The following is a 27127-nucleotide window of genomic DNA, read 5'->3' on the forward strand; positions in this document are numbered from 1 at the left end:
ATTTATACAGCCATTCTCTGGGAGTAGCTTCCAACAACAAAGTTATTAAATTTAGCATGATATGCCAGCTCAACACTCATTGCAAGTTATTACCATTGTATTATTAGCCAATTAGATTTTATTTGCTGATACTCAATAACAGATGATAGCTATCCTTTTATCTAAATCTGATATTTAACCACTGTGAAGCTGAACTAATACTTGTCAAACATGATAGCTCAAATATCAAGGAGTTTTTGGAGTCCTGCACAGTGCTGGATCTTTAATTGCATGTGTTCAGAAGCAATTTAAACAAAATATTTGTATTGTTTACCAAGAATCAACCCACCTCATTAGGGTCTTCTCCAGGAAAACATTTAAACTATTGCTAATTCTTTTTAACTGCTTAGAACCCAGGGGATGTGTGTGTACACATGGACATTTTTGTCCTCGTGCAGACTGTGGGTAGTGTTCTGGGAGTGCAAAAGTAAGATGCATTTTGGGAGTTCAGCACTGAGTTAATTTACTTCCCTTGGCCTCATTTGGGAAGACTGTTCAGTTAATGGAATGATTATGAAAATGCCAGGCCAGTAGGAACTTAAGTTCTTCTCTGAAAATGATACGTCTGTTCTAGTTGCATTTGATTGCAATCAGATTGTGTTTAATTTTATTCTGTGTTTGGTGGTGTGGCAAAAAACCAGACTTCCTACCCTTACTTAACTTAATCCTTGTGTTTTATGACCATCAACTTCCAAGAAAATATCTTAGCCACAAGGAGATCTTCCTCCAAAACAGGAGCCTGAACAGCAGAACAGGGAAAGGAGAAAGATTGGAAGATTTGTGGTTGCTGTTGGAATTCCTGAAATGGTGTCTGTTGAGACAATATTTTATTCATCACCAAAGATAATGTGAGTCAGTCAACGGCTGCTTCTTGCTTAAAGTTCAAACACATTAATTTGAAGTTTGTATAAAAGCTTATTGAGAAAGAGAGGCTTGCTAATGGAATATAAAATAAGTGAGAAACAGCTACTTCCAGACAGGTTTTTCTGCCTTGGTTGATAGAGTAAAACAAGGATGTAATTTAAGTAAGTGTGCAGCTTGAACAGTTATCCATGTGACAGGATAAAACACTGAAATGAAGCAAGTCAATAGAGAGCTGGGACTGATCAAGGCTCCAATGCAGCAGCCGAAGTAGAATTTAGTGAAAATGCACTACAAATACAATGTTAGACAAGCCTGTTAAGATCCACTGAATAATTAGCCTCAAGAATTTTCAGGGGCTGGAAGGAAAGAAAAGCAATGTTCCCTTTTTTTTTTAAGAAACAAATGAATACCCACAAATAGTTTCTACTGACAGATATAACTAAGCACATCTTCAACAATCATGGCTAATAATTTAAGGTGAATTTTTGGAATACAAAACAGGATTATTTTAGGGAACAAACACATTGTCCTGTGACTTAAGAAATGAATTGAAACAAAGTAAGGCTTTTTTTTTTTATTCTTAGTCTATAGTTATAGCAGCAAGTGTGTGCTACAAGTCTGTGTTTTTAAAAAGAAATCTTCATTCTGTCATACTGTGACTAAAACAGGAGTCTGCTTCAGTGGTGGAAAGCCATTAAATTTATACATTAAAAGATTATTAGTTAGAATCTTGAGAAAAATTGGTGGGGAATGTCTGTTTAAGAATCTTTCATGGCTTTGATAACCTGTGTTAATTTTACAAATTTCATTACCTTGGGACAGACAAGTCTGAAAATTCTTAGCATAAATCTTGGTGTGTTGCAGCAAACTGGAACTAACTGAACTTGGAAAATTGGGGTTCTTTGAAAAGGTGCGGGGTATTAACTGACTTTTTTTGTAGTGTGAAAGAAGAAACTAAATCAGATTAGAGATATGTACATATCTCTAATATTAACTTATGCTTAAAGCAATAAAATGTTCATATTGAGCTATTGAAATAGTGACAGCTCAGCTGTCAGGAGCAAAAATATATTCTTGGTATTAAATAAAGGACATACATTTTTGCAAGGCAAGTTAGATGAGTCATCCTTGATTTGGACATATACATTGAAACAAATGTCATTTAGTGCTAGTTTTAGTCCTAGGATACTTCAAAGTGGCTTCACTGATCCGTGGTGGATTATGAGGTACAGAATTAGTAATGAATGTCTGAGCTGGTCTAGGGCTCAAATGATGAGACGTGGAGGCAAGATTCAGCAAAGAGAAACCTGTAATGATGAATTTGAGAAAGAGAACTCAGCTTAAAATGACAAGTTCGGGGTATGGATCTTAAACACTTATTCCATGCATATCCACAATGCTTGCTCTGCTCTGTGGGATTAGGAGCAGAACTGATGAACTCTGTCAGGCTCTGGTGCACGTTTGGGACCAACACTTTCTGCAGGGAAGTGCTGGGAGAAGAACTTGTTATTACTGGGAGGGCACTTGAGAGTGTTTCACCTCACAAACCTTCACCTGTCTCTTACTGGTGATGTTCACCATGGACACCACACGTGATCTCACTCAGGGGAAGCAATCTTTTGATTGTAGCAAGGTTCCTATATACGGAGCAGCCAACTACTGATTTTATCCATGCATGTGGGACAGGTGTGCATGCAAACTGTGCTCACAGCTGCTTCAAAACATGTGGGAATAGATACGTAACACTGAACCTGCAAAGGTAGCAAGGTCACAGGGCATATAATTGGAAAAAGATTTAGCAAATATATCTATATATACACACTGGTAGTATGAGTGTCTTCCTTAATGGGTTGATAGCACTTGAAATCACAATTCCAGTTTTAAACCAAGAAGAGCTTTTTTAAACTGCATTCAGGATTTTCAAGGATTACATCGATTTAGGGAAAGAAATTCCCCAAAACCAATACATACATATTTTATTTCTAAAGAGGAATAATTTTCATTGCTGTTTTTAAAAATAAAGACAAGCTTTCTGTATGCTCTCCCTCTAATCTGGGTAGCCAGGACATGTAAAAGGAATGAAATTTAATCAAATCTAACAAGAATCCTTTAAACCTTGGCCAGGTAATTGTTACTGGTATCTCAGAGGATTGGCACCTTCCAGAGCGTAGATAAAACTGTCTCTGCTCACACGTAAATTTAGCAAGACTATGTCAAGAGTGAGATGGCAGGACAAGAAACAGAACTGTCCTGTGGTGGAGGAGTCATTCCTCGACCATGAGGACTGACACTTGCAGCAGAAACCAAACCACATGCAGGGATGTGTTTGAGGCACTGGAGAAATCACTGATGTTTGTTTCTAAACCCCAAACATCTGGATGCCTCAAGAGAAGCTCTTCTGTGAGCAGCAGCAGCTGAGTAGCCTGGGATTTGTGTTTAATGGTTGAGTGACTCACCTGAATTTGTGCAAGGTCTGAGCTCAGTTCTTAAACAACTGACATCAGAAAAAGAAGTTATGAATGCTTTACTTCAGAGTTTATTCCACACTGGAGAATCTATTCCCCAGCTTCTCCTGGTGTAGATCCTCTGTTAGCTAATGAGGTGTAAAAAATGATCAAAGCTTTCCCTGCAGTTTGAGGAGTCAGAGTATCTTTGTCTCCCTTGTAGAGTCTGAGTTTAAACACACCCTGAACACATGGTGCCCTTTGACTCAGTAAAGATGACTTTTCTCTCTGCAGAAACCTGTTCTTTGAAAATCTGTGGTTAGAGAACAAACATTTGGTTAGAATAATAAAAGTACTCATTGAAATTGGCCAGTTGCAAGAGCAGGTTGATGTGCACATGTCTGATGTCTTCTGCCTTCATCTTTCTAGATGAAGGAAGGACTAGAAAGCACTTTAAGGACTTACTACTCTTCCTGAGTGAGGAAATTCCAATGTTCCTTGATTTATCCCATCTTAAAGCAACTCAGCACAAGCTTTACATGAACATTTTCATTCTTTACCCTTTCCCACTTCCGTAAGAATATCCAACAAGATTTCTCAGGAATTTGCTATTTGAATTCTACAGTCTGAAAAAAAAGTTACGAATGGATTTTTATACAATAAATCCCACACTAGGTGTTACCTTAATGAGCCAAATGCATCTTTTCTAGCCCTTGTAAATGAAAATGTCTTTGGAAGGGATAAGAATGAATGATCAGAAACAGTGGTGAGTTAATTTGTGGAATTTTATGGTTCATAAGCACTGCCTCATCCTAACAGTGTTTGTTTCTTCCTTTACTTGCTTTGCATTTTGTGCGTTTAAGATAAAAATTGATAGACTAAATCTCAGCTCTCATGAACGTTTCAAAAGGGGTGTTTCCTGAAAAGTGTTCATGCTTTCTGAACTTTTGCCCATTTTGTTGTTGTTTGGGGATTGTTGTTGTTTTTGTTTGGTTTTTTTTTAGCAAATGAGAGAAGTAATGACTTCTTTTAGGAAGAACGGTGGAGTGGATCAATGAGACTGATGTTCTCATTGTCTCTAGCCCTTTCCCATTTTGAGATTGCTGTAAATGCCTGATCAAATTATATCTGCTGCTCTATTTCCTGTGTGTGTTTAGAACCATGGGATAACTGATGAGGCTTCTCACATCAGTGTTTCTTTATCCCTTTTTAGGAGTATTGTGTTTTTTATCTGGTGAGTCTGTGAGAGTTTGACATTGGATGACTTTATAAAACATTCAACTAATTGGATTTGTTAAAATAAATAAATCAAACACTAATTGGAATGTGCCTTGCCATTATTTTTGCTTACTGAATTAGATATTATGGCGTGAAGTTCTTTTTATCATATTTGTGCACTTATTTAAACACCCCCCTGGCGCACACTTCTGCAAATTCAATTATATATTCAAAGGAGCCATTCAATTTATGCAAGGCTGGTTTACATTTAATCCAGGGGCAAGTCTCAGTAACTGATGATAGGTCTGCTCAAGATTAATTAGCATCACTCGGATGAGCAGTGGCATTGTTACAAGCCCGCAGTGTAAAACAAGGGATATTTTATCCTTCTTATGTGAGGCATTATTTGCTTCAATATGACCCTTTTCAGGAAGGGAACAGCTTTCTTGTAGATTTCATTTTGAGAAAAGGGTTCAACACCACCTGTGTTATCCAGCACCATCAAAGCCATCTCCATTCCCTCTTTGCTCCCACTGAGCAACTGCATTTGTTTAATTTTTAGCCAAGCAGGAAAAAGGCTCCAAAAATCCCAATTTATTTTCCAGAAATCCTCATTCTTGTTAACAATTTATGAAGATCCAGAACTCCATTTTGGTGATGGTGTAAATGATGTCATTTTCCTCAAGCTACTCTATGATGTGTGGCTGAAATGATAACATGCAAACCTGGTAACTAAATTCATCCAGGGGTCTTCTTTTTCCTTCAACTTGAGGATTATTTTCTCAGTGTTAATGAATAGCCCAGTTCTCCCTCCAAGCAGTCAGATTTCAGCCACGGATGATTTTCTGTGGGGATGGATCTAACCTCTTCCTGCCTTTATGTTCCATCACGTTTGTGTGTAGCTCATATCTGAGTATCTGCATGGGTGGGGTGTTTTGGGAAATGTTGATATTAAGCTTATGCTGACATCAGTGAAAATAACATCTTTGCTTGTTACTATTCCTACTTCAGTGAAATCCTGAAATCTCTTAATTTTCTGAATCTGGGTGCTTGTAAGTGAAGCTGCAATGCCACATCTGCCAACTTCTGCAGAAAAGAAGGGCCACCACTGATGTCCTTGCTTGGCAGATATGGACACAAGTCACTGTGGCCAAGTGGCTTTACCAAAGGTTGGATATAAGGAAGAATTTTTTTTACTGTGAGGGTGGGGAGGCCCTGGCACAGGGTGCCCAGAGAAGCTGTGGCTGTCCCTGGATCCCTGGCAGTGCCCAAGGCCAGGTTGGACGGGGCTTGGAGCAACCTGGGATAGTGGAAGGTGTCCCTGCCCATGGCAGGGGTGGGACTGGCTGGGCTTTTAGATCCCTTCCCACCCAAACCATTCTGTGGCTCTGTGACAGTTAAAGTAACCCCAAAATCTGTGATATTCTGATACATTGTACTACTTTCACTTTCTGAGGTTTCTTTCCTGATCCATAATCCAATATGCACTGCATATTCACAGTGTGGAGAGAGGAGCTGTTGGCTTTTTGGCTCACCAGTCACTGTGGCTCTGGCTCCCAGCTGAGCCTTTGCTTTAGTTTTAATTCTGCTCTCAGCTGACACACCAGAGCAAGAAACCAGTGGGCACTGCCCCCCTCTTGTACCCAGGATTTACAAAGCCAGCTTGCTCATCTGAGCCTTTAAAATTGATTCCAGCTTTTTCTCCTTGTCCTCATTTCTTGCAAATTCACCTCCACATTCTAATTCTGCTGCCTTTAGTAAATTAATCCTTCTGGCTTATTGCCCTGTCACTCTGTGTTTGGAGGTTTTTGCATGAACCTTTTCTCTGAAGTGTAGGTGTCTTGCTGCTACTTTTAAGTCCCTCCATGGTTTATCCTTTCCTTTCCTGTTCAGCTGTGCTACAGGGTTAGCTTTGACTTTCAGGCAAGGCACTTTAATGCTTCCTCAGGTGTTGTCTTGTACTCCCAATTAATTTCCACAAGTTCTCACTGTGTCCCTTTTTCAGCTCCTCACACCCCACCTTCCTCAGCGAGGATAAAATCATCTCTTTAGCTGATTATGCCAAGCTATTGACAATTACATTCCCAGTTCAATGAGCACTGCTACCCCATATTTTGCCACTATTGTTTGTTTTGCTTCTGGGACTTTGTAGCGGCTCCTGTGCAATTTTCTCTGTGTACAGGACACCTCATACAGCAGCTGGGCTCGAGCAGAGAACGTGTTTACAATGCCTTCAAAGTAATAGCTCCCAGACAGCCCCATGCCTGTGTGCTGAGCAGAGGGAGGGTGGGCATGGTTTGTGTCTGAAGTTGTGTTATTAAAGGGAATCTGTCAAAAAGAGAATGCCCCGTGTGGAGGCTGAGAGCAGAGGATTTGATTTTGCCTCTCACTCCTGCTTGCTGGGATAAAGGTCACTTTCAGCTGCACTGCTCGCTCCCACACAGTCCAGGATGCCTGGATCTTCCCTTAGGTTTTTTAATGAGCCTGTTCAATATTGTAATTTTGAACTTTTTCACCTTAATTAGTTTAAAAAAAAAAAAGGGAAACAGTTTAAGTGTAATCCTGCTTGTTTTGACAGCGGGGAAGGCTTCATGAGTGCAGTAAATTAAAGGCAAGGATTATTATAATGTTATAAAATCATGACAGCTCAGAAATATTTGCAGAAACTACTGAAACAAGCAAGCTTTTAAGGGACATAAAATCTATTAACAGATCTATTTATAATGAAAATATGTAATATATAAATTTTTTAATTTTTTTGGGAAAGCTTGATCTTGTTAAACTTTTCTTTAGCAACAGGGTATTTTGAGGTGTCAGGTACTCTACCCAACAAATCTTTCTAGACTATAATTGACTAGAAATTTTTGGTGAAGTTTTGTAGAACCACTTAGATAATCAGCTGTAATCGGAGTGGGCGTACAATCACTTAACAGAATAAGGATTGGTAAAAAGGACTGGTAAATATTAATGACATGAAATATATTTGTAATTTGTGAGGAATTCCACAGGAACTGAGAGTTTAGAAAGTTTGGGCTTTCTAAGGAGATAGGGAATATGGGTGAAAACTAAAGAAGGCTTTAATGTCTGCATGGTTGGGTGATCCTTTATTGTGAAGGAACCACAGGTCAGTGATGTATGGGCTATTTGTTGTGTGAGTGTGGGCGGTGCAGCCTGTGGGGAGGAGTCAGGAACACCTCTGTCCATACAGCTCTGATTGGTGTCAGGAGCCATTGGCAGCTTGATGGCAGAGCAGGGGAGTGTTGCCCTGAGCATTGTGCAGCCCTGGCATGTTAGATGTGCCCAGTTGTCTTTGGAGGACTGGGATCTGCAGAGAAAAATGATCCTTTCTTCCCTAAGAGAAAACCAAAGCTTTATAGACACACTCTGGGCATGATTCGAGTCTAAAGTCAGGGACCCAGATCCCCTGATCCAGTGGATCCAGTATGAAATACTTTGCCAGACTAAGTTGGGTGGAGGTGAAGAGGATGGTGCACGAGGTCATAAGGGACATCAGTGTGGGAACATCCTAGGGAATAAACTGTCTCAGTTTCTCTGTGTGGCCCAAGTTTCAAAGATCTGCACTGCAATACAAAATTTCATTCCACAGTTCCGGGATTTCCCTTGATTCACAAGTGTTCAGACAGCTGCCAAGTTATTTATGAGAGTTAACTTCTTCCAAGTATTTCAGGAATTGCAGTGAAGATCTTGCAGTCAACAGTCTGGAAGGTGTGAATGCGAGTCGACATCTGCTGCTTCTCATTCTCTTGTTCAGAAACTGCAGGGCCATGCTCAAAAGTATTGACTTGAAAGACTTTGAGGAAGCTCCACGTGATGTTTAAGAGATGGTTAAAGCCAGGTTAAAGAAGATCAAAGCTTAAAAGTAAAAAGAAGTGAGGGTTCACTGTAGGAACAGTAATTCTGTGCTTGTTTGCCATTCACACGCCTCCTTCTATTTTCCTTTATTTTTGTTAATACCTTGGAGTTTCATGGAAATATTCCTGCATGGGGGTATCCTATGCAATTTTCCTTGAAAATAGCAGGTTGAAATAAAGGGGACTGATCTAAGAAACAGTAGTGTGGAGGGAAGGAAACAAGGGCTTCCAGCAGATATAAAACACAGAAAATACAAAGATATTTTTTGGACATCACCTTTGGTGCTGCATGAAAAGTAATGTTCAAGAAATTAATTTTATTTATTTTTATTTCCTGTGTGAGCTTGGGTACAAAATATCTAAGTAAATGGCCTGCCACAAAGAGCGAAATAATCCAGACATACTTTCATTTTTCTTTGCTTTTAGGTGGTTGTTCGTTTGATGAGCACTACAGCAATTGTGGTTATAGCGTCGCCTTGGGAACCAATGGATTTACCTGGGAGCAGATCAATACTTGGGAAAAGCCAACAATGGATCCTGCTGTCCCAACTGGTGAGTAAGGAGCCTCATCAACAATGGTGAGATGCATTTCTTGGAGAGAATCAGCTGTTGCTCCTATGTATGTGTGTACTGGCTCTGGGTACACACAACAGGGGAGGAGGATTTTACTCAGCGATAAAATGTTAATTTTGTGTTCAAAATAATCTGACAAAAGAATTCAGAGATGTGAGATGGCTTTTTGCAACATTTGCCATGGGCTATCCTTGCAGAATTGTTTTACATTTTTTATTCTTATTTTATTTCTTATTAAACAGAGAGGAAATGTTTTGGATATAAAACTCATAACGTTTGGCCAGCTTTTGGCATGTTTCTGGATGAGAGAGGTATCGGGGGAGGTTCATGTTGGACAGGACAGAAGAAGTAAAGCTTTGAAATGTGTGGAAATATTGGACATTCTAGTTACCATTTAGCTCATAACTGATTGCTTTAAATTCCAATTTTGAGAAAGACAAGAAGGTTCCTAGAGAATTAGTTGTGGTAGCTAATGCTTGATTAGGCTGGGACTCCAGACAGTAGAATTTTCATACGTGAGAAAAACATTTCCAGCAGAGAGAACTACTAGAGTTTCTAATTTATTGATGGGTACTGAGTATAGTGTAGACTTCCATGTGATAGTTAGAATATTCTTAGAAGAGCTCACAGTGGTGTTAATTTCCAAGTTTTGCTTTTCATTGAAAGTTACCATTACGCTTCATATGGGAGTGAATTCTCTAGCCTTAACATGCTGTGGAATGTTTTGTTCACATTGAAAAAGAACTTGATTTAAGAAAACACTTTAAGGTTCACTAAAAATCCTACTTTGTCCATGTTGGTTGCCACCTAAAATAGCAATACAAGTCTCTTTCAGGCACACAGTGGCAAACAAACCTCACTAGCCAGTTAAGACTTTGTTTTCGCTCCTAAAAATAGAATTATTTGTTCTGGTTAGTGCATTGCACTATGAGAGCATGAGCTACTTGGAAGAAATGGAGTATAATGATGTTCAAGACATTCTTATGCCTGTAATTATTGGGATAAGAGACTTGTAATTGCTTGCTGCCTGGCAAGGACACGGTGAGGAGCTGAGACAGCAATAGCTCCCTGCCACAGCCACTGACAGACAGCCCAGAATTCAGCCCTGGGTGCTTGTCAGTAAAAAACCAGCACAGGAGACACCAGCCTGGCTGGGCTTCCTCCAGCACTGAAAGCTGTTCTGTGGATTTGAAATCATTTCATCATTGGAAATTGTTCAGAACAGGAACCTTCAAAGTGTGTCACACCTGGTACCTCTTGGTTTGGCTGCGGCATCCCCAAAGGAGTTAATTGTGGAAGCTGCAGATTTTTGGTCCTGTCTGTAAGAGAGCATTTCATGATTCTGGATGTTGTTGTGTTTTAAGTGATGACAATTTTATCTCTGGAGCTCCTCAGCATTGGGTTCGTTGTTGTGTCCTTGGCAAACACCAAAGTAGAGAGACATGGCAGATCTCTGAGTTAACTGATCCCAGAGTGAAGGAGTAGGAATTTACACAGTTTTGATGCAGTTGGGAATCTGGAACAAATGGGAAGGTTTATATGCTTGCACTGGATGATTTCAATACTTTGTCAACTCTAAATGTTAAAGTAAACCTTTCCTGGCCTCCTTATGAAGGTGTATTGTCATCTGAAATGCCCTGGAACCATGGAGAGATCAACAGAAATCACAGAGCTGGAAAAGAGCTCGGAGGTTATTGACTCCAACCATTATCCCATCCCTAAGCCCTGCTCCCACATCTGTGTGTTTTATGGCCCCATGTACCACATCTCCTCATTTTATGAACACTTCAGGGGTGGTGACTCCGCCACTTCCCTGGGCAGCTGTTCCAGTGCTTGACAACCCTTTCAACCAAGAAATTCTTCCTAATGTCCAATCTAAACAACAATAGACAAGCAACAGTCTGGAATGGCATGATTAAAAAAAATCCAAACCAACAAACCAACCCAAAAAAAACCCCAAAACAAACAACTCCATATACACAAGAAACTACATGCCAACCCCAGAACATCACAATGTAATTTCTCCAAATACTTGTGGTTTTCCCCTTTCCACGATATCTGGAATCACGAAAAAATATCTAGACATACTCCAGCAGCTGCAAATTTAATTAAGGTTAGACCTCAAACAAAAAAATGCAGAGAACTTTATTGAAGGAAGAGGCAAAGGTAAAGCAGCCATCGTGGGAATGTGCTCATAAATAAGATGTAAAAAGGTTTTAAGGAGCATGAGAGGAAATGAGTCAGTTCCTGATGGGACTGATTGATGTTACAGGACTGTTCCCAGAGAACAAAAGGCAAAATCAGTAGGTGGAAGATCATTCACCGCGACAAATGGGTACAGAAGGGCCTGGTGTAACAAACCCTATGTTTTGAAGAGCTGTCCAAGTCATGCTAACCTTGGAGTAAATTACAGTGTTCAGTCAGACTGCCTGAAGCTGGTGGAGATTTTTGGAGCTATTATTGAGAGTCTATTGCTGGCTACAATTATGGTGCTTGTGTTGGTTACTCTTTGATAAGCTCTTTGGTGGGAATAAAAGTTGTTTACTTAAAATTCATGTCGCGGCAAAGCCAGGTGGATAAACTGATGAACAGCATGTTCCACTCCTACAAGCAGGGACGTCTTTAAAGCTGGAGTCCTAGAACATGTGATGACTGACTTTCCATTCCACTGAATTTCTCCATAGCAGCTGAGAGCAGCAGGGTGTAAATCCAGTGACCTGCAGGGTGTAAGAGGTGGTAACAAAGATGTGTTCATGAAATAAGCATCCAGAGGCACGACAGAGCGTGGAGAGTGGTGGCAGGAGTGCCAGCAGGGCTCTGGGAATGCACCAGTAATGCAGATTTTCTTTGTTGGGATGGTATTTTAAAAACTGGTCGGTTAAAATACCACATTGTGCAAAAGGTAAAAACAAAGAGCGAGCAGGAATGAGGTTGGTTCAGTGATACTGAGCCACTCTGCAGTGCTGGAAGCATGGCCAGCCCCCAGCTGCTTGGCCCTTTCCTCTGGAAAACGTTTTGGCTTTTGTAAGTACCAGCAGGTCCTTTTGAATTCAACCAAGCCCCAGAACTGTGTCCTCCTGAATGCTAATGATGCTCTCTAGCACTTCTTAAAGTCCTTTTCACTGCTGGATCTCAGAGTGCTCTTCAAAGGAGGTCAGTACCATGAATGAGAGCCCAAGTCCCCAGACCTGTGTGATTCTCTGCTGACACACTGCTATGAAGGTCTCTGCCCAGGGATGTCTTTCCAGTCTTTATTTTTTTAATTAAAATGTAAAAAAAAAAAAAAAAAAAAAGGCGATTAAACTGCTCCATTAGCAATGTAGAAGTTTGTAGGCAATTTGTTTTTCTCCATTGCCGTCAAATAAACTGTTTCCGTGAATTCTGTGATTAATTCCTTAGGGCTGGAAACAGTGTTAATTGGGGGATTAAGAACCAGATGTTTGTTGTTCTGAATAAGTGTTTCAAAAACGTGGAACACATGAATTGTAGGTATCCAACCCCCAGACTTCAGTGGGACTTTCGTTCCACCTCCTTGCACAATCACAGGAGTGATTATAACAAAATATTTAACAGATGGGTGTTTACTTAAGCCTGAATACCCTCAGTGATGAGTATTCTGCAGCTTTTGGGCTGCTTGTTCCACTCTTTGAATTATAAAGGTTCTCAAACCTTCATTTTCCTTCCTGCGGCTTCAAGTCATTATATATTTTTTTTTTTTCCTTTTTGAATAGGGAGAATAATCAGTTGTTGCTCTCTTACAACCTCTCTCGTACAGTTGTATGCAGTTAAATCTTTATTCTGCAGGACTAAATGTGGCCCAGTCCTTTTAACCTTTCTTAATTATCTTGTTTTCTTTCCTGTGCCTTCAGTCATTATTTTCATACCTTTTGGGGGCTGTTTGTCTGAAGTTGTGCTACAAGTGAGGATTCAGCACTCTGCATGGCAGTGCTGGCAAGAGACAAGACCAAAACCAGTCTGGGATTCTATGAAAGTAGGACTTGAGCTCTTTTGTGTGTTTTTTGTTTTTTGGGGTTTTTTTTGAGGCAAATGCTTGGTTAGCACCACAAAGAAATGTGTTTAAATCAACCAGGCAAAAATACTACTTTTACTTTCCATGTCACGACATTGCAGCATTCCAAGGAACCAGGACCTGGCTGCTCTTGCAGTAGTTGCAGGAATAATATTAATAATGAAAGTATTTAACATTTAAAGTTCAAAGCATTTTACTATCATTTGCTAATTAACTCCAATGGAGACTTAACCAGGGCTGACTAGACTGAAATAATTACTTTAATTGTATTAAATATGGTTCCATCTGAATGCAAAGGCATCGTGTCTTGTGCACGTGTGCAGCTGCATTCTTTGCTGTTAGATTTTAATCCCACATTTACTTTGTGAAGTTTCCCTGTTCCAGCTTAGCAGATAAATAGTCACACAGAGCCTGAAGATCTGGCCCCACCTGCCTGACTGCTCACTTCCTTTCATCTCTGTGGCACTTAAAGCAAGTGCTACTTTGCTTTCACAGAAATAAACAATAATTCTTCTCAAACAAATGGAGTACATGTGCATATAAAGATAGATCTGCATCTCTGCATGCTCCATATCACTGCTGCTTCTTGCTCAATTGCTTTCCAACTGGATGTTGTTCGTCTAGGAAACAGAAGTGTAGGTGTGGAGAATAAATGGATTAGCACAATGTTTGGAATAAATGGTAGTGTTCAGAATGACATCACTTGTATGTTAGCAAGTGCAAATGGCTTCACTTTGCATCCTTAGTCCACAGAGTCCAAACGTTTTCTGCTAAGAGCAACAGGACCTGTTGTTTTTGAAGGGTGATTTTGTGGTAGAAATTGGTGCATTTTTATCTCACAAGGAATCATTCATTTAGGCTGGAAAAGCCCTCTAAGATCATCAAGTCCAACCATTAACCCAGCACTGCTAAGGCCACCTGTAAGGCATGTCCCCAAGCGCTACATGACATGCTTTCTGGTTGTTTGCAGGGGTGATGCCCTGGACAGCCTGTTCCAGTGCCTGACCACCCTTTCGGTGAAGAAATTTTTCCTGATAACCAATCTAAACCTCCATCTAAATGGTGGAGGTTTTGAGATTGTATTTTCAGGCACAAATGAGTGCTGAGTGTGGCCTTGTGAGTCTGCATCCTGTGGCCCAGTGAAACGAACCCAGCTCAAGAGCTGTTGAGGGTGTGCAGTGTTCACCTCCCTTGGATGCACGGCACCACCCCACTGAGCAACCGTAGCAGAATTTCTGTCTTTCCTCTTGCAGCAGAGATAAGGCATGGGAGACCCTTCCCACACCTAAATGAGCGTGTTCCTTTGTTCCAGGAGCTGGAGGAGTCTCTGAGCTTCTCACTGGAAGAACAGAAGGGTCATCATCATTAATGCTGCTCTATGAAATACTCATTTAGCAGGCAAGCATCGAGATGTATCCAGGAATTCCAGATGGCCAAATTCCACTTGGGCTCCACTGAACTGAGGGTAGTTTTATGGGAGTCTAATAGGCCAAATGCTTTCCTGTGTCACCTTTCTCTTTTTGTGAGTGGCACCATGGAGTGACAGCAGGAATGAATAATTCTCAAATAGCTTTCCTTCTGGAAGGAGATAACCCTCACTGGCTGGGCAGGATCCTTTAATTCTGTTCAGGAGATGAGAGATGTGAAGCTACTGCTGACCTCTAGAAAGGCCAGAGACCCTCTGTGCATAGGCCAGACATTTGTCTCTTTTCCCTGCAGGCCAGAATGGTGCCAGCAGGAGTTAGACCCAACATTTGTAAACTTGAAAGGCAAGGCAGTAAAATTAACATTTTCCCCGTGTCTGAGTGTATTAATTCTTGCTTACAAGAAAATACAAAAAGAAACTTGTTAAAGGAATAAATTAGAATTCATCTGTGTATATGATGAATCATGATCCAGTTTTGTCTGAGAGGAAGAAAAAAATTTGGCTTAGCTGCCTGTATATTTTTTTTTCTCCAAAAATATTTTATGCAGGGGAAATTACTAAGAATGAGTCAAATATGTTTCTCCCCACTCTTTCACTTCCATACAAGTAAATAGATTAGTCTGTGGCTTGTTAATGAACTCCAAGTAATTTCTCAGCTGTTAAGGTCTAAAGAGAGAGGGATCTCTGGGAGGTTTCCCCAATGTGGTTTTTTTTGCTATTTACTCTGCAGCCTCCTGTCTGAGTTTTGGGATTCTTTCTTATAGTTGTAAGTAATTCTTCCCCATTTCCAGAACTCCATCCCTGTTTGATGCTAACCTGAGTTTTTTGGGATTGATTGCAGGTGTTGGGTTTACTGTAGTGGATGCCCATGCCAATGTTGAGGTTTCCAGGAAAGTGCACTGTTTTGACCTATTTATGAACGTAGCTTTGGGAAGAATGGAACCTCGCAAGCAACAACAGGGATTTTTCTTCTGCAGTTACAGCCTTCAACTGCTCTGTTTTACTCTCTCCAGACCCTAAAACATTCCTATAACTCATTCTGTAATGGCTGCTCACAGCCCAGCAGCAGGATTCAGCTGTCCTTTAGAACAATGTGTTGCCACCCATATCTTTTTTACTATCTCATGTTCAGGCTGGGTTGTCAGTAACTAAATCCTACCTCTATGTGCAGACAATTCTGCTTATTCAGCAATGAAGACCATGAGTTCTTCTGCACAGAACTGATTTCATACAGGTAGCAATTTAAACCCATTTGTTTTAAGAGTGATTCTTACCAAATATTTTCTCTGTCTCATGTTCCTTGGTGTTCTAACACCAAGTAAAAGCTTTCTTTTGGGATGAGGTGTACTAGTTTTGGATGGAATAGAAATGGGGAGGGACTGGTTGACCTAAGTTTGTGGGGAAATTGCAGGCCTGTAAATTAAGTATACCACTCTTAGCTGAGTACTTGCTTTTATTCAGTGATTTTAAAAGTTGATTCAATTAAGAACATCCATCTGTCTAGAAGACTTCTGCTGAAAGGAAGTTATATCCCAGTTTTTAATTCTGTGTCATTCACATTGAAAGGTGAGATAGAATTTCTTCTCGTGCTGTTGTCAGAGGTCAGCAGAACCATCCTTCCACTTAGAGGGGGTGTTTTGGTACTGAAATCAATCTTAGCAAGGATGTGCAGCCTTCAGAGCTCACATGGTATAAAGAAATGAAATTAAAGATCTGAATGGCTTCTAGGAAGTGTTTTAATGACCCTGAAGGGATTGCTGTCTGCTGGGAACACATGTAGTTCCTGCACCTTGATGTGTTAAATGGTACATTTGAACTGTTGTCAGGCTCTCTCTGACCCTTTCCTGCGAGAGCTTCCACAAACAGAGCTGTTTGTGAGTGTCAGGACCTTTCCATTATCACCATTAGTGGGACCACGACACTTTTAAAGCACTGCCACAACATCACTCAGCATCACCCTGGGAGGAAGGACAAGAAAGCTGCTGCTGTACTCATTTCTCCTGCATGGTTTCAGCACTGGAGCATTAATTTTTCTCAGCACCTGTTGGCTCTAGCAGGAACTGATGCCTTTCAGCATCTGAGTATGCAGCCTGTATTTTTTATAATGTGTTATTTTGAGCTCTGGTAGGACATGCTGTCCAGATGCCAATGTGTTAAAACTGGTTTTTGTTTGAGGGGTAAGTTAGGGAATTTTATAGCTACACCAGTGGAAAAATATTTCTTATGCACAGCTTCAAAATCTTCAGGAGTGGGGAAATAGAAGAAAGAGAGATTTCTTCCAAATAGATGAAATTTAATTTAAATTCTATTGAAATAAATGTGGTTGCAGGAGTAAACAAGGTGCATATGTAGAATGAGGGATGGGGAAGGTCTTTCTGACAAAAATGAAATACCAAAATTGATAAATATGAACTTAGTGGATATTAAGGAATACAGGAAAAGCAGTGAGTAAATAGGAACAGAAGTTTTAGGAGGAATAGATAATTTGTAGTGCTTTTGAAGGAACTGACAGGATTAGGGAATACTGCAGGTCTAGTGAGGGCTAAGAGATTTGTAACAATATTGGAAGAGTGAATTTTTGAGTAGACAGAATTCTGACTTTGGGGGTTTTTTCCCTCCCCTTAAACTGTGTACCTGCTCTGCACTGGGTACTTTTCCTTTTTCCTGGAAGGTTTGTTATCAGGCTAGGGATGGACAGGTCAACAGGAAAGAAGTTCCAAAAGAAGAGTGACCTGAGAACCTGCATGGGGCAGATGGCCAAAGTCAAGACAGACCTGCTGTGAAAGAGGGAAGGAGAAGGCCATGAATGAGCACACAAATACTGACAGAAGGATTTGCAAAAGGAAATGCTGGGGAAATCAGAGGAAAAATTACTGCTCAGCATGATCCAAGAAAGCAACTGAGGTGTTAAACAGGGATTCGAGGCACAGGGAGGGCAGAACGCAGGAAAGACAAGAAATGTCATTCAGGTTGTTGCTCAGCCCCTTGTGAGCCCTGGTAGCTCTAAGTGAATTTTCAGCTTTTTGCAGTTGTTTAACGTAGAGTCAGTGGAATTCTCCTGAAATCCCTTAAATTCAGTGGGAGCTGGGTGTAATCTCTTAGAGGGACTCTGTGCTGCAGTGCATTGTCTGGCTAATGTACTTTTTTTCCCCCCCCATTTGTCTCTTTTGCCCAATGAACTCTCCTATTTCATCTTTCTTACTTTTTTTCTTTGATTTTTTACTTCTGTCATAAACCATCACACCACTTAACAGATTCCCAGAACCTGAGTACAGAGCTATGGAAGAGTATGCAAGATTCCAGTGTCAAGAATTATTTAACTAATGCACTTTCTTTACCACAAACCCTATTCAGTGTGTAGTGAACTAACTGCAAGTTTTTCTGCCAGCTTCGAAATAAACAGGATGGAGACTCATAATGAGCAGATTTTCAGATGCTTTACTATTTAATTAGAAGGATACAGATTGTTTGATGGAATGATAATAACAACCTCTGATCACTGGTTCCAGTGAGAACTGTTGCTATTGAGAATTTGTGGGAGAGAGAGAGTTTATTTTTCATGCTTAGGAAATATTAGCATTTGCTATTGCCAGTATCAGATATTTAGTGCGTGTAATTTGGCACATGAAAAATGCTGGCTTTTAAATCTCTTTTCCAAAAGTCATTTATATATGTACAAAAGCAAGTTGATAGCAACAATATTAATATATTCTCATAGGAAAAAAATAACGTAGGCATCTCCTGCATAGGCAATCCGTGTCATTCACCTCCTTTAGAAGGGACTGGAAACTGTTGTGCTTGTATTCCTTTGAGATGTAAAGTTGTTATATTACAAATTATCACTTGTTTTCAGTATTGACTAGATAAATGAATGCAATTATGTTTATCAATGTTGAAAATTAAGCAACAGAAAGCAATTGTGTGTGTTTGAGGATCTTTTCAAATGAAAAGCTGTATTCACTGAATTCTCATCGGCTCTTTTTCTCCCTGACATGTTTCATGATGTGAGCTCTCAACTGAATGAACAGCTGCAGTAAAAATGGCACCGGCCAAGTCACAGGGAATTCACAGGAAATTGAGATGTTTCAGGCTGCAACACAAGCCATTTGGGCCCTCATTTACCTTGAGAAATGCTTGGCTTTTTGTTAGTGCAATGTCTATAAACACAGAAAGGTGTCAAGCCTTTTGGATGGGTAGAGAAAAGACACTTTGCTGGGAGGGTTTATCTTTCTGAAGGTGGAAAAAGCTTTTTCTTCTAGTCTTCTACTTTGGATTTACTTACAGTGCATGCATGAGGGGGTAATATGAAGGAAATGTCAGTGTTGGTCAGAAGCATGCGGTAAGGGAAGCAGGGTAAGATGCCTGCATCACGGCTCAGATGTCTTCAGAACCTCCTTGGTTCACCTCATTCTTCTAAAACAAGATCATTCTTCTGAATAAAGATCTGAACACATCCCTTAGAACTTTGGAAATACCATCTATTGCCTCTCATGGATGCTGGCAGAGTCAGGACGTTTTCTCCCAGCTTCCTAGCCAGCCCTGGCACACACCAAAGATGTGGCAGCACGAGGAAAGAACCACAACTTGGAGGCAGCAAGTGGCCCACTGTCTTCAGAGCTATGAAACAGCAGAGCTGTTTCTGATTAATCTTAAATGCTTTAGAACAAATGTTTTATGTCCTGAAAGCTTATGCAGTGCTCCCATTTTTAAATTTACTTCTGTGCCACTTTTGTTTAGCACCCAAGTTAGCAAAGCTTTAAGCAGCATGATGGACATTGTCATGAGATCACTGTTCCTGATGCTTCCTCACGAGCCAGTCTACCCCATAAACTCACCATTCATGGGAACATAAACCCTCCAGAAGTTTCCTTTCGCTTCATCCCTCTTGTTTTCCATGTATGTGAGACTTTTTGTATTTCTTTTTTTCCTGCAATGCTATCTTCATCTTACAATCTCCTCTAGTTATGGTAGTGAAGATCAAGCTGTGAAGAAATTTGGCAATAAACCCCAAATCACCTCCTCCATCATCCCCAGCCTAATAGGAAATAATCAAAGTATTAAAAAACAAACAAACAAACTATAAGCTAAATTAACTTCTTGCTAAATTTGTTGCAGTCTAGGGTGACTGAGTGAAGATATGAGTGGATATTGCCGCGCTTTCTCATGGCCAGTTTTACTACTCCATCTGTCCACAGCAGAAGAATCTCTTTCCCCATTTCAGTTTTATCGGTTTGAGTTGTTTAGCAGTATAGTTATGGGAATATTCAAAGGAGGAATCATAACCAGAGAAAAGTGGTTTAGCTTAGTTGTCATTAGCTGTTCATCTAGAACAGATTGCCTAGGATGGACTTCTGGAGTGTGTCTGATTGCTGCAGCATGGCGACTTAATGGGGACACATTTTTATCAGCTTGTTTAAGTGTGCCCGTGGCCAACTGACCTCACAGCTTGGTGTGCAGTGAATGAGCTCTAGAAACTATGGTTTCAGTCTAGGATCTCATTTGTATGTCCTCCTTTGAACTTCATTTGCTGTTGTGTATTTGTTTGGTTTGAATTTGGCATCTGGCATTGCTGATCTGAACTAAACCTCTGCCATCCATCCATAAACATTTGTTGTTCTTCAATCCAGCTTTCTAGTCCAAAAAATCCTAGTCCCTACATTTTTTCTCCTGTTTACTTAGCTCGGAACCTTTTTTCCCATGTAACATTCATGTTCCTGATTCTGCTTTGTCTAAGAACTAGGTTTTACTCTTTTACTCAGAAGTGTTTTTATATAGCAACAAACCAAGAAGCTTTCAAGCCTCACTACTGCAGCTTTAATTACATCATCAAGGCCAGGTTGGACAGGCCTTGGAGCAACCTTGTCTGGTGGAAGTGTCCCTGTCCATGGCAGGGAGTGGAATGAGATGAGCTTTAAGGTCCCTTCCAACCCAAACCTTTCTGTGATTCCATGACTTCTGCGTGTTTTGATTCTCAAGACTTTGTGTCCATTACCTTTCCTCCTTTGTTCCCTTCTTTGGCTTCGCCCCTCAGGATCTGTCACTCGCAGCCTCAAGCCCAGGGAGAGACAAATCGGTAAAAGTCTCTCCTTCAGCTTGCCAGGAAAACAGCACAAACACACTCTTGCAGCTGAGCTGAATTTGTATAGAAAGCATTGCTCAGCCTTGTAGCCTTTAAGTGAGAAACAGGATTTCAAAAGCTAATTTGCTTGTTTTCGTAGCACAATCTTAATTCTACAAGGGAGAGAAGATGATCTAATCTAATTTAATTTTGCTCTTTGAGAAGGGAGATCACTTGGCCAGCTGCTGCTCTGAGCAAACACAGGCTACGAGTCTGCACAAGGAGCGTGCAGGCTACAAGATAAGCTTTGAACTTTATCAAGTCTCTCGGCAGTATATGCTAATGTGTGCTGTTGGGAGAGTTCTGAAACTTTTGCTTCTGATTGTATTAATTAGTTTGCTGCTCTAAATGAGCCGTATCTCACTGTAAAATAAAGAGCTGTTACACATCAAGCTTTCCCTGTCTCTGAAGCTTTAGTGTTTGGGCAGAGTGGACTGTGATTTCACAGATCAGGCCAAAGCCACATCCTCACAGTACTGCTGCTGTTTTGATTTCTGAAACTTTAGGGATAATGTATTCAAGCTGTTGATTTATTACAAGAGGGAAAAGTGTGGTATCTAATCCTGTGTTTGAAGAGGAAGACTTTTTCTCTGCAAACATTTTAACTTTTAACACCTAAGGCAAGGAAGCATCTGAGAGCTTCTGTGGTCATACTGTCTAGATAGTGACAAACTCCTTCAGAAACTAAAGCCACTGTGGTTTAGGGCCACAAGGTTCTTAAAGTCAATCCTATCACTGAGGTGGATTTGTTGCATTCTTAAATCCTGTAGTTTCTAGATGAGGTAAATTCACCAACACGATGAGATGCGCTTTCGTGTCTGTCACTTTTACAGCAGCCTGATACCTCCCACCAGCAGGCAGTGCCTCAGACTCTCCAGACCTTCCACTGACTGGAGAGTGCCACCTCTGCTTCCACCCCTGCTGTGCATTCCCAGCGTGAGATCTGGCTTCCCATGAGATCTGTAGGGTTGTATTACAAGGTGCCGAGGGTTGGCAGGTGTGTGTTTGAGACACGCACAGTCATTGAAAAGTCATATATCCTTTGGAAAAAAAATTGGAGTTTTGTTGTGGTTATCATCTTGGCTCTTCTTGCTGATGAGCTCATCGAGGTAATTAATAGTGTGCCCTGACTCTGCATATCTTTGATCCTCTTCCATGCAGTGTTGTCGCAGGCTGCTTGACAGAGCTATCCCTGTCTTCAGGCAAATAAAGCTAACCAGGGGTTAAGTTTCAGGACTTCTGTGCTACATTTCTTAGAGGTAAGCAGAAGTCCATGACTGTTCCAAGAGAAGTCAGGGTTCCAGTGCTTGGGAGACTTTGCTGCAGCCTGGGTAAGCTGGGTGAGAACCAACACCCTGCGAGGTGACACAGTGGGGTCTCAGTGCGCAGAACCCCAAAACTGCTTACCCAGGGTGGGAGGCTGTGAATGTCTGAGGCTGGTAACTCCAGTCTGTCTCACTCCCTGTATTCCAGAGGTTCTTCTGTCTGCGTGGTCAATTTGGCAGATTTGCAGTCTGTTAGGACAAAAAGCTTAACTTTCTCTTCATTATATCAGCTTAAGGATGATATAATTGCCTTATATGTGGGGTTTAAATCAAATAACTGACTTTTTCATAATTTTTTTTTGTGAGCAAGCACAGGTCCAGCCTACAGCTTCACAGCTAGGCTGGCCTGTTGCTAAACTTGATACACCAAATGCCTGCAGGGTTTACGTTGTGCTCAGACCCCTTGGCCTCTCTAAGCAAAGAGATTGAAACATTTGGTTAAAATCAGAGTTTTGGCTCAAAGATAAGTGTGAACTGTTCAGAAATGCTCATTTGGATCCAGGCACTACTCTGTGAGAGCCTTTCCAACAGAGGTAACATGCTGGGAATAATTTTGGCTTTCTTATTCTACCAGTTATCTCTTCAGATTTCTTTTTCCATTTGTCTGAGGAAGACTTAAGAAGTAGATGAATTACCAACATCCTTCTTGTGAAATAGGGAGTTCATACCTTCTGTGTTAAAGATAAAACTTCATCTCAAGTCCTTCATAAAGACTTCATTCCGTCTCCATATTTTTGTGGAAAAAGAGAAGATCCTGACATTTCTATCTGAAATTAACTCTTTGCCTAAATTGCAGTCAGCCCAGTGATTTTCCCTTACTACTCTTAATTAAAGGAATGTGACCAACAGTAGGGGTTTTTTTAAGGCAGATTAAAGCTCTCTGCTTGCCTTTGCATTTCTTTTTTTTTAGCTCATGAGATAGCAGACTTAATACTCCCACCTGCTTTTCCTGAATACTTTTTCATTATTCTAAGAGCAAAGGCAATAAGCATTGTCTCACTTGATGATAGTTATATTTAAAGCTTTCTTAAACTGAGGTCAGATAAGAAGTCTGAGCAGCATAAACTGGGGATGTGAATGCACAGTGCAGCAGCCTGGACAGAACTCGGTGGGTTATGGCAAATCTTCTACAAGCACCAATCCTATTCTGTGTATTTGGTGTGTGTATTCACATACCTGTACTTGAGCTTAGAGAAAGTGATAAAACCTGTCAAACTTTAGGTTGGATGGGGCTTGGAACAACCTGGTCTAGTGGGAGGTGTCCCTGCCCGTGGGAGGAATGGAACTGGATGGTCTTTAAGGCCCCTTCCAACCCAAACCATTCTGTGATTCTATAAACATTAACGTCCATTCCATATTTTATCTCATAGGGGGTTTGGGGTAGTAACTGCAGCATTTTCATTTACTTTGTATATATTTATTCCTGGAAGTTGGTTGACTGTGTAGGTGTCTCCTTGTTCGAGTGGAGGGATGGAGCTCTTCCCCTCTGTCCCTCCCTCTGCCAGGTGCTTGGAGCAAGGCTAAGACCCTTGTCCACCTCTGTCCAAGTGTGTTTCTGCAGTGGGATGGGCCTGTCAAATGTGTGCCTAATTTGCTGTTAAATGTTTTTTTTCCTGTCATTACCTTATCTTCCAGCCTGTGATCCAAACCCCAACCTGCATTTTCCCCTTGCTTGTTTACATCCCTGCAACTAATAACGCTTTCACAAACCAATTACGCTTTCACAAACTGATTATGCTTTTATAAATACATGCATAATCATTTATTGTCCCTAATTGAAAGTTTGCTGCGAAGGCTCCATTATCTAGGCCAGTGTAACAATTTCTGTCGGGTTTGTTGTGCTGAGCTGGGATTGCTGAGGCAATCCAGCAGTGCTGTGCTGCCCTCTGCTACACCAGCATCGAGGTGATCTCAGGAAATCCCTGCACACAAGTAATAAATTCTGCAATCCTTTCATGTCAACAGAGCTACAGCTGTGCTAAGAGAGGGCAAGTGTTCAGGGGCATAGGTGAAAGCTGTAGGCTTGGATAACATCTTTGCTAATTAGTTCAGGCATGTAAGATAATTCTGCTAATTTTTGATTAGTTAAAAGTAAGTGGAGAATGGTGCAGAAGGGAAGGAAATTATTTCAGCTTCAGTTAACACACAGTAAACTACCTTTTCCAGCTTTTTCACTGCAGACTTCCTTGAGAATATTAACAGTTCAAAGTACTTAGCTCGAAAAATCTCAATGAACATTAGAATTATTTTTATTTCAGGATACTGGTCTAACTGCAGCAGCAGTTCAATCAACCTTACAGTAGAGCAATCTTATTGAATTTCTGCCAGGAATGTAAATGAGAAGCCATTCTGCTTTAAAAGCTTCAGCTAATATAATTAATTGCATTCATTTTCAAGGTGATGTCTTGCTTGTTTGGGCCAGTGAGCAGTAGGGGATAAAACAAATGGAAATTTCATCAGTGGTTACAAAAGCGATAGTGATTTACTAATTGCCTTTCACCTTTTCCTGACAGTTTGTATCTCTTACCAATCTGCCTCCAGTCACTGGAAACAGTTGTGTGGTGTGAGATTAGGGTAAATACACTGCGAGGAATTCTTTAGTGGTGAATTTGTTTTTCCTTCGTTGGTAAACTAAATTTGGCTCCTGTGCTTTGTAGGAAGTGCAGCCGTTCACCCTGGGCCCCCATGCTTTAGGTTAAAATGTGTTCCAGCAAAGAGAACTGTAGTTGGGAACAATCTTCCTGTGGACCTTGTTGGTAGCTGTGTCTCGTGTTTTCAGCTCCAGGAAACATAAAATAAATAGTGATTTACATCAGCTCACCAAGGTGCCATGGGATGCTGCGGATTCTGCCCATTTCCTCATAAAACTCCCACTAATTAAGTGACCACAATCAGCCTCCACAATCGGAGGTGGGTGTTGGATATCTAGCAGCTCACCTGCTGGGATGACTCCTGGTCCCTTTATTTCTTTGCTGCTGTGGAATTTCAGTGTGCCTGTGCTGGGGCAATGTATGAGCTGCTCACAGGTGTGAAGAAGCAGATGTTTTCCTTGGAATCCATGAGTGATGCACATTTAAGGAAACATTGCCCTTACAGGAATGTAAATGCAGCTGGATTTCCCCCGCCCCACTTCACAGCTGGGAAACTGGCTTAGATTTTGCCAGAAAGAAATTAAAAAGGAAAAGCTTCAGAGTCAGAGAACCCTAAGAAACAGGCATGATAGCACATTCAGGAAACTTTTCAAAGCTATTTAAGCTTTGATGCAAAATACATTTATACCTCTGATAGTTGTACTTCTTACTCTTCCATTTAAATGTCAGATTTTTCGTATCTACAGGAAACTCCCAGTGATATGGCTCAGTAGTGTCAGTGAACCACCCACACAGGCAAAGAGCACGAGAGTTTCATTTGAATCTCACCTGTGTTAGGGAAGGTTTGAACCATCACACACTGGCTTTGCCAGGGCAGTGGGGTTCAGAGGCTCTGTGTTTCCCAGTTCTAGACATCGAGATGAGAGGGGGCACTCCCAGCTGTTTCTTTACTTCTGGGGAAAGGCAACCAGACCAAAGGGAAGCCATGGGATGCTCCAGGGGTGCTCAAAGGCATCTTAGTCTCTCAGCAGAAATAGAGCTTCTGTGATCAAGTGTTTAACAACAGTTTCAACTATCCTCCTCTGCTCTTAATTTGCAGTAGTAATTTAGAAAGATTAAAAAATACCAGAATTTGGAAAGATTTTTCTGATCTCCTTTGCTATTATCTATTTGTTTTGCTAAAAGCAAGATTAGAGCTTGTTCCAGCCCAGAGTTTGGGACAACACAAGGTTTGGGAGTTCCAGATAAATGGGATTTCATGTGTTAGGGGACTGCAGCTGGGCCATGTGCTGAATCAGGGCAGTGGTTGCTGCAACCTCCCTTCTCTGCACTCTGGTCCACCCTCACTGGCAGCACGCAGATAACTCATTAAATCAATCTGTGTAACGAGATGTGTTTGGCTCTGTTTAATTTTGTAGAAAAGTGTATTGAATGTAGATGGAAGCAGGGAAGTGCCTTTGCAGACAAATGTCTGGGGTGTGCTGGGGTTCCTTCGGGCGTTTCCAGGTTTCACTTGCCTGGAGAGAAGGTGACAGCTTTGACCCGAGGGAATTGGCAGATCCAAATCCATCAGCCCGTGGGTCCAGTGAGGCAGAGCCCCTGCTGATGCTAGCAACATCCCAGCTCCAGGGGTTTAACAAACCACAACTGGAGCCTCTAAAGACTATCAGTAGATAAACAGAAAGTATCAGAAGCTGAATAAACACTGAAGGGTTGGACGGCGTAGTGAAAAAGATCACAAACAATGTTTACTGCTTCACTGAGGCTTAAATAATGTCCCTGTAGCCAGTTCTATATGGAAATGAATAAGTAAATACTTTGTACTGCAAGAATGGTTGCTTCTCTACGAAAAACAAGTTGACAGTTGTTTTTGTTTTTTTCCTGAAATACTTTTTTTCTGGGTAAAATCAATGCAAAAGAGCAGATAAATCTAGAAGTAACAAGGTGTTGAAGGTCTGCCTCTCCTACTGTTGTAAATATAATATGATTCTATGACATTTTCTCTTGGTTCTGCAGTTATCCTGAAGTACTTTGCAAGCTCGTTCTGGTGTAAATTTGCTTTGTTTTCTCCTGGTTCATCTGCTCTTCTTCTTGAGGGTAAAGTGGGCCAGGAAGGAGTGAAATGGAGCTCTCCTGCTGCTTGTGGAGTGTCCCTGTCCCTGCAGTTCCAGGCTTGTGCATTGCCCGTGTAGCCTTAAATGGTGGCAGAAATCTTAAAATACTTAAGACACTCATTAAACTCTGAATTCAGCATTTACTCGTTTCCACCCCAGCAGCTGTTCCTGACATTCAAAGCCCCTGGGCCCAGTTGAGTTAACCGTGGTGGCTATCGCCCAGTTGTTCTTCTTCCCTGCCTAACTGAGATGTCTCCCCTGAAAATAACACAGGTCTGGCATGCAGGTGGCACAGCTTTCAAATGTTAAAGCAGACAGCAATTATCCTGAGCTAGTCACTCATTTGCAATATCCCTAGGTTTTGGAGTTGGATTTCTTTTTTCTTAAAGCAGTAAAATGGTTGCTGTTTGGTATTTAAAGACCTGCTTGCTTTTACCTGGTTGCTGAAGTTGTGGACTATTCACATATATGGGGAAGGCTCCTGGGCCAGCCCAGAGAGACAGAGGGATAGAG

At 41.0% G+C, this 27127-nt stretch overlaps 1 protein-coding gene across 9 annotated transcripts in view; it reads left to right on the top strand.

Annotated features, from left to right (window-relative positions):
* The window catches only part of PTPRT (protein tyrosine phosphatase receptor type T), a 431612-nt gene that overhangs the window by 101783 nt on the left and 302702 nt on the right, over positions 1–27127 (top strand). For all 9 annotated transcript variants that reach the window (XM_032126644.1, XM_032126648.1, XM_032126650.1 and 6 more), the window contains exon 2: positions 8864–8989. In XM_032126644.1, coding sequence (XP_031982535.1) covers positions 8864–8989 — 126 coding nt within the window. The remainder of the gene's footprint in view (positions 1–8863; positions 8990–27127) is intronic.

The sequence above is a fragment of the Corvus moneduloides genome, chromosome 17, assembly GCF_009650955.1.
Source record: "Corvus moneduloides isolate bCorMon1 chromosome 17, bCorMon1.pri, whole genome shotgun sequence".
In the NCBI taxonomy this organism is placed as follows: domain Eukaryota; kingdom Metazoa; phylum Chordata; class Aves; order Passeriformes; family Corvidae; genus Corvus; species Corvus moneduloides.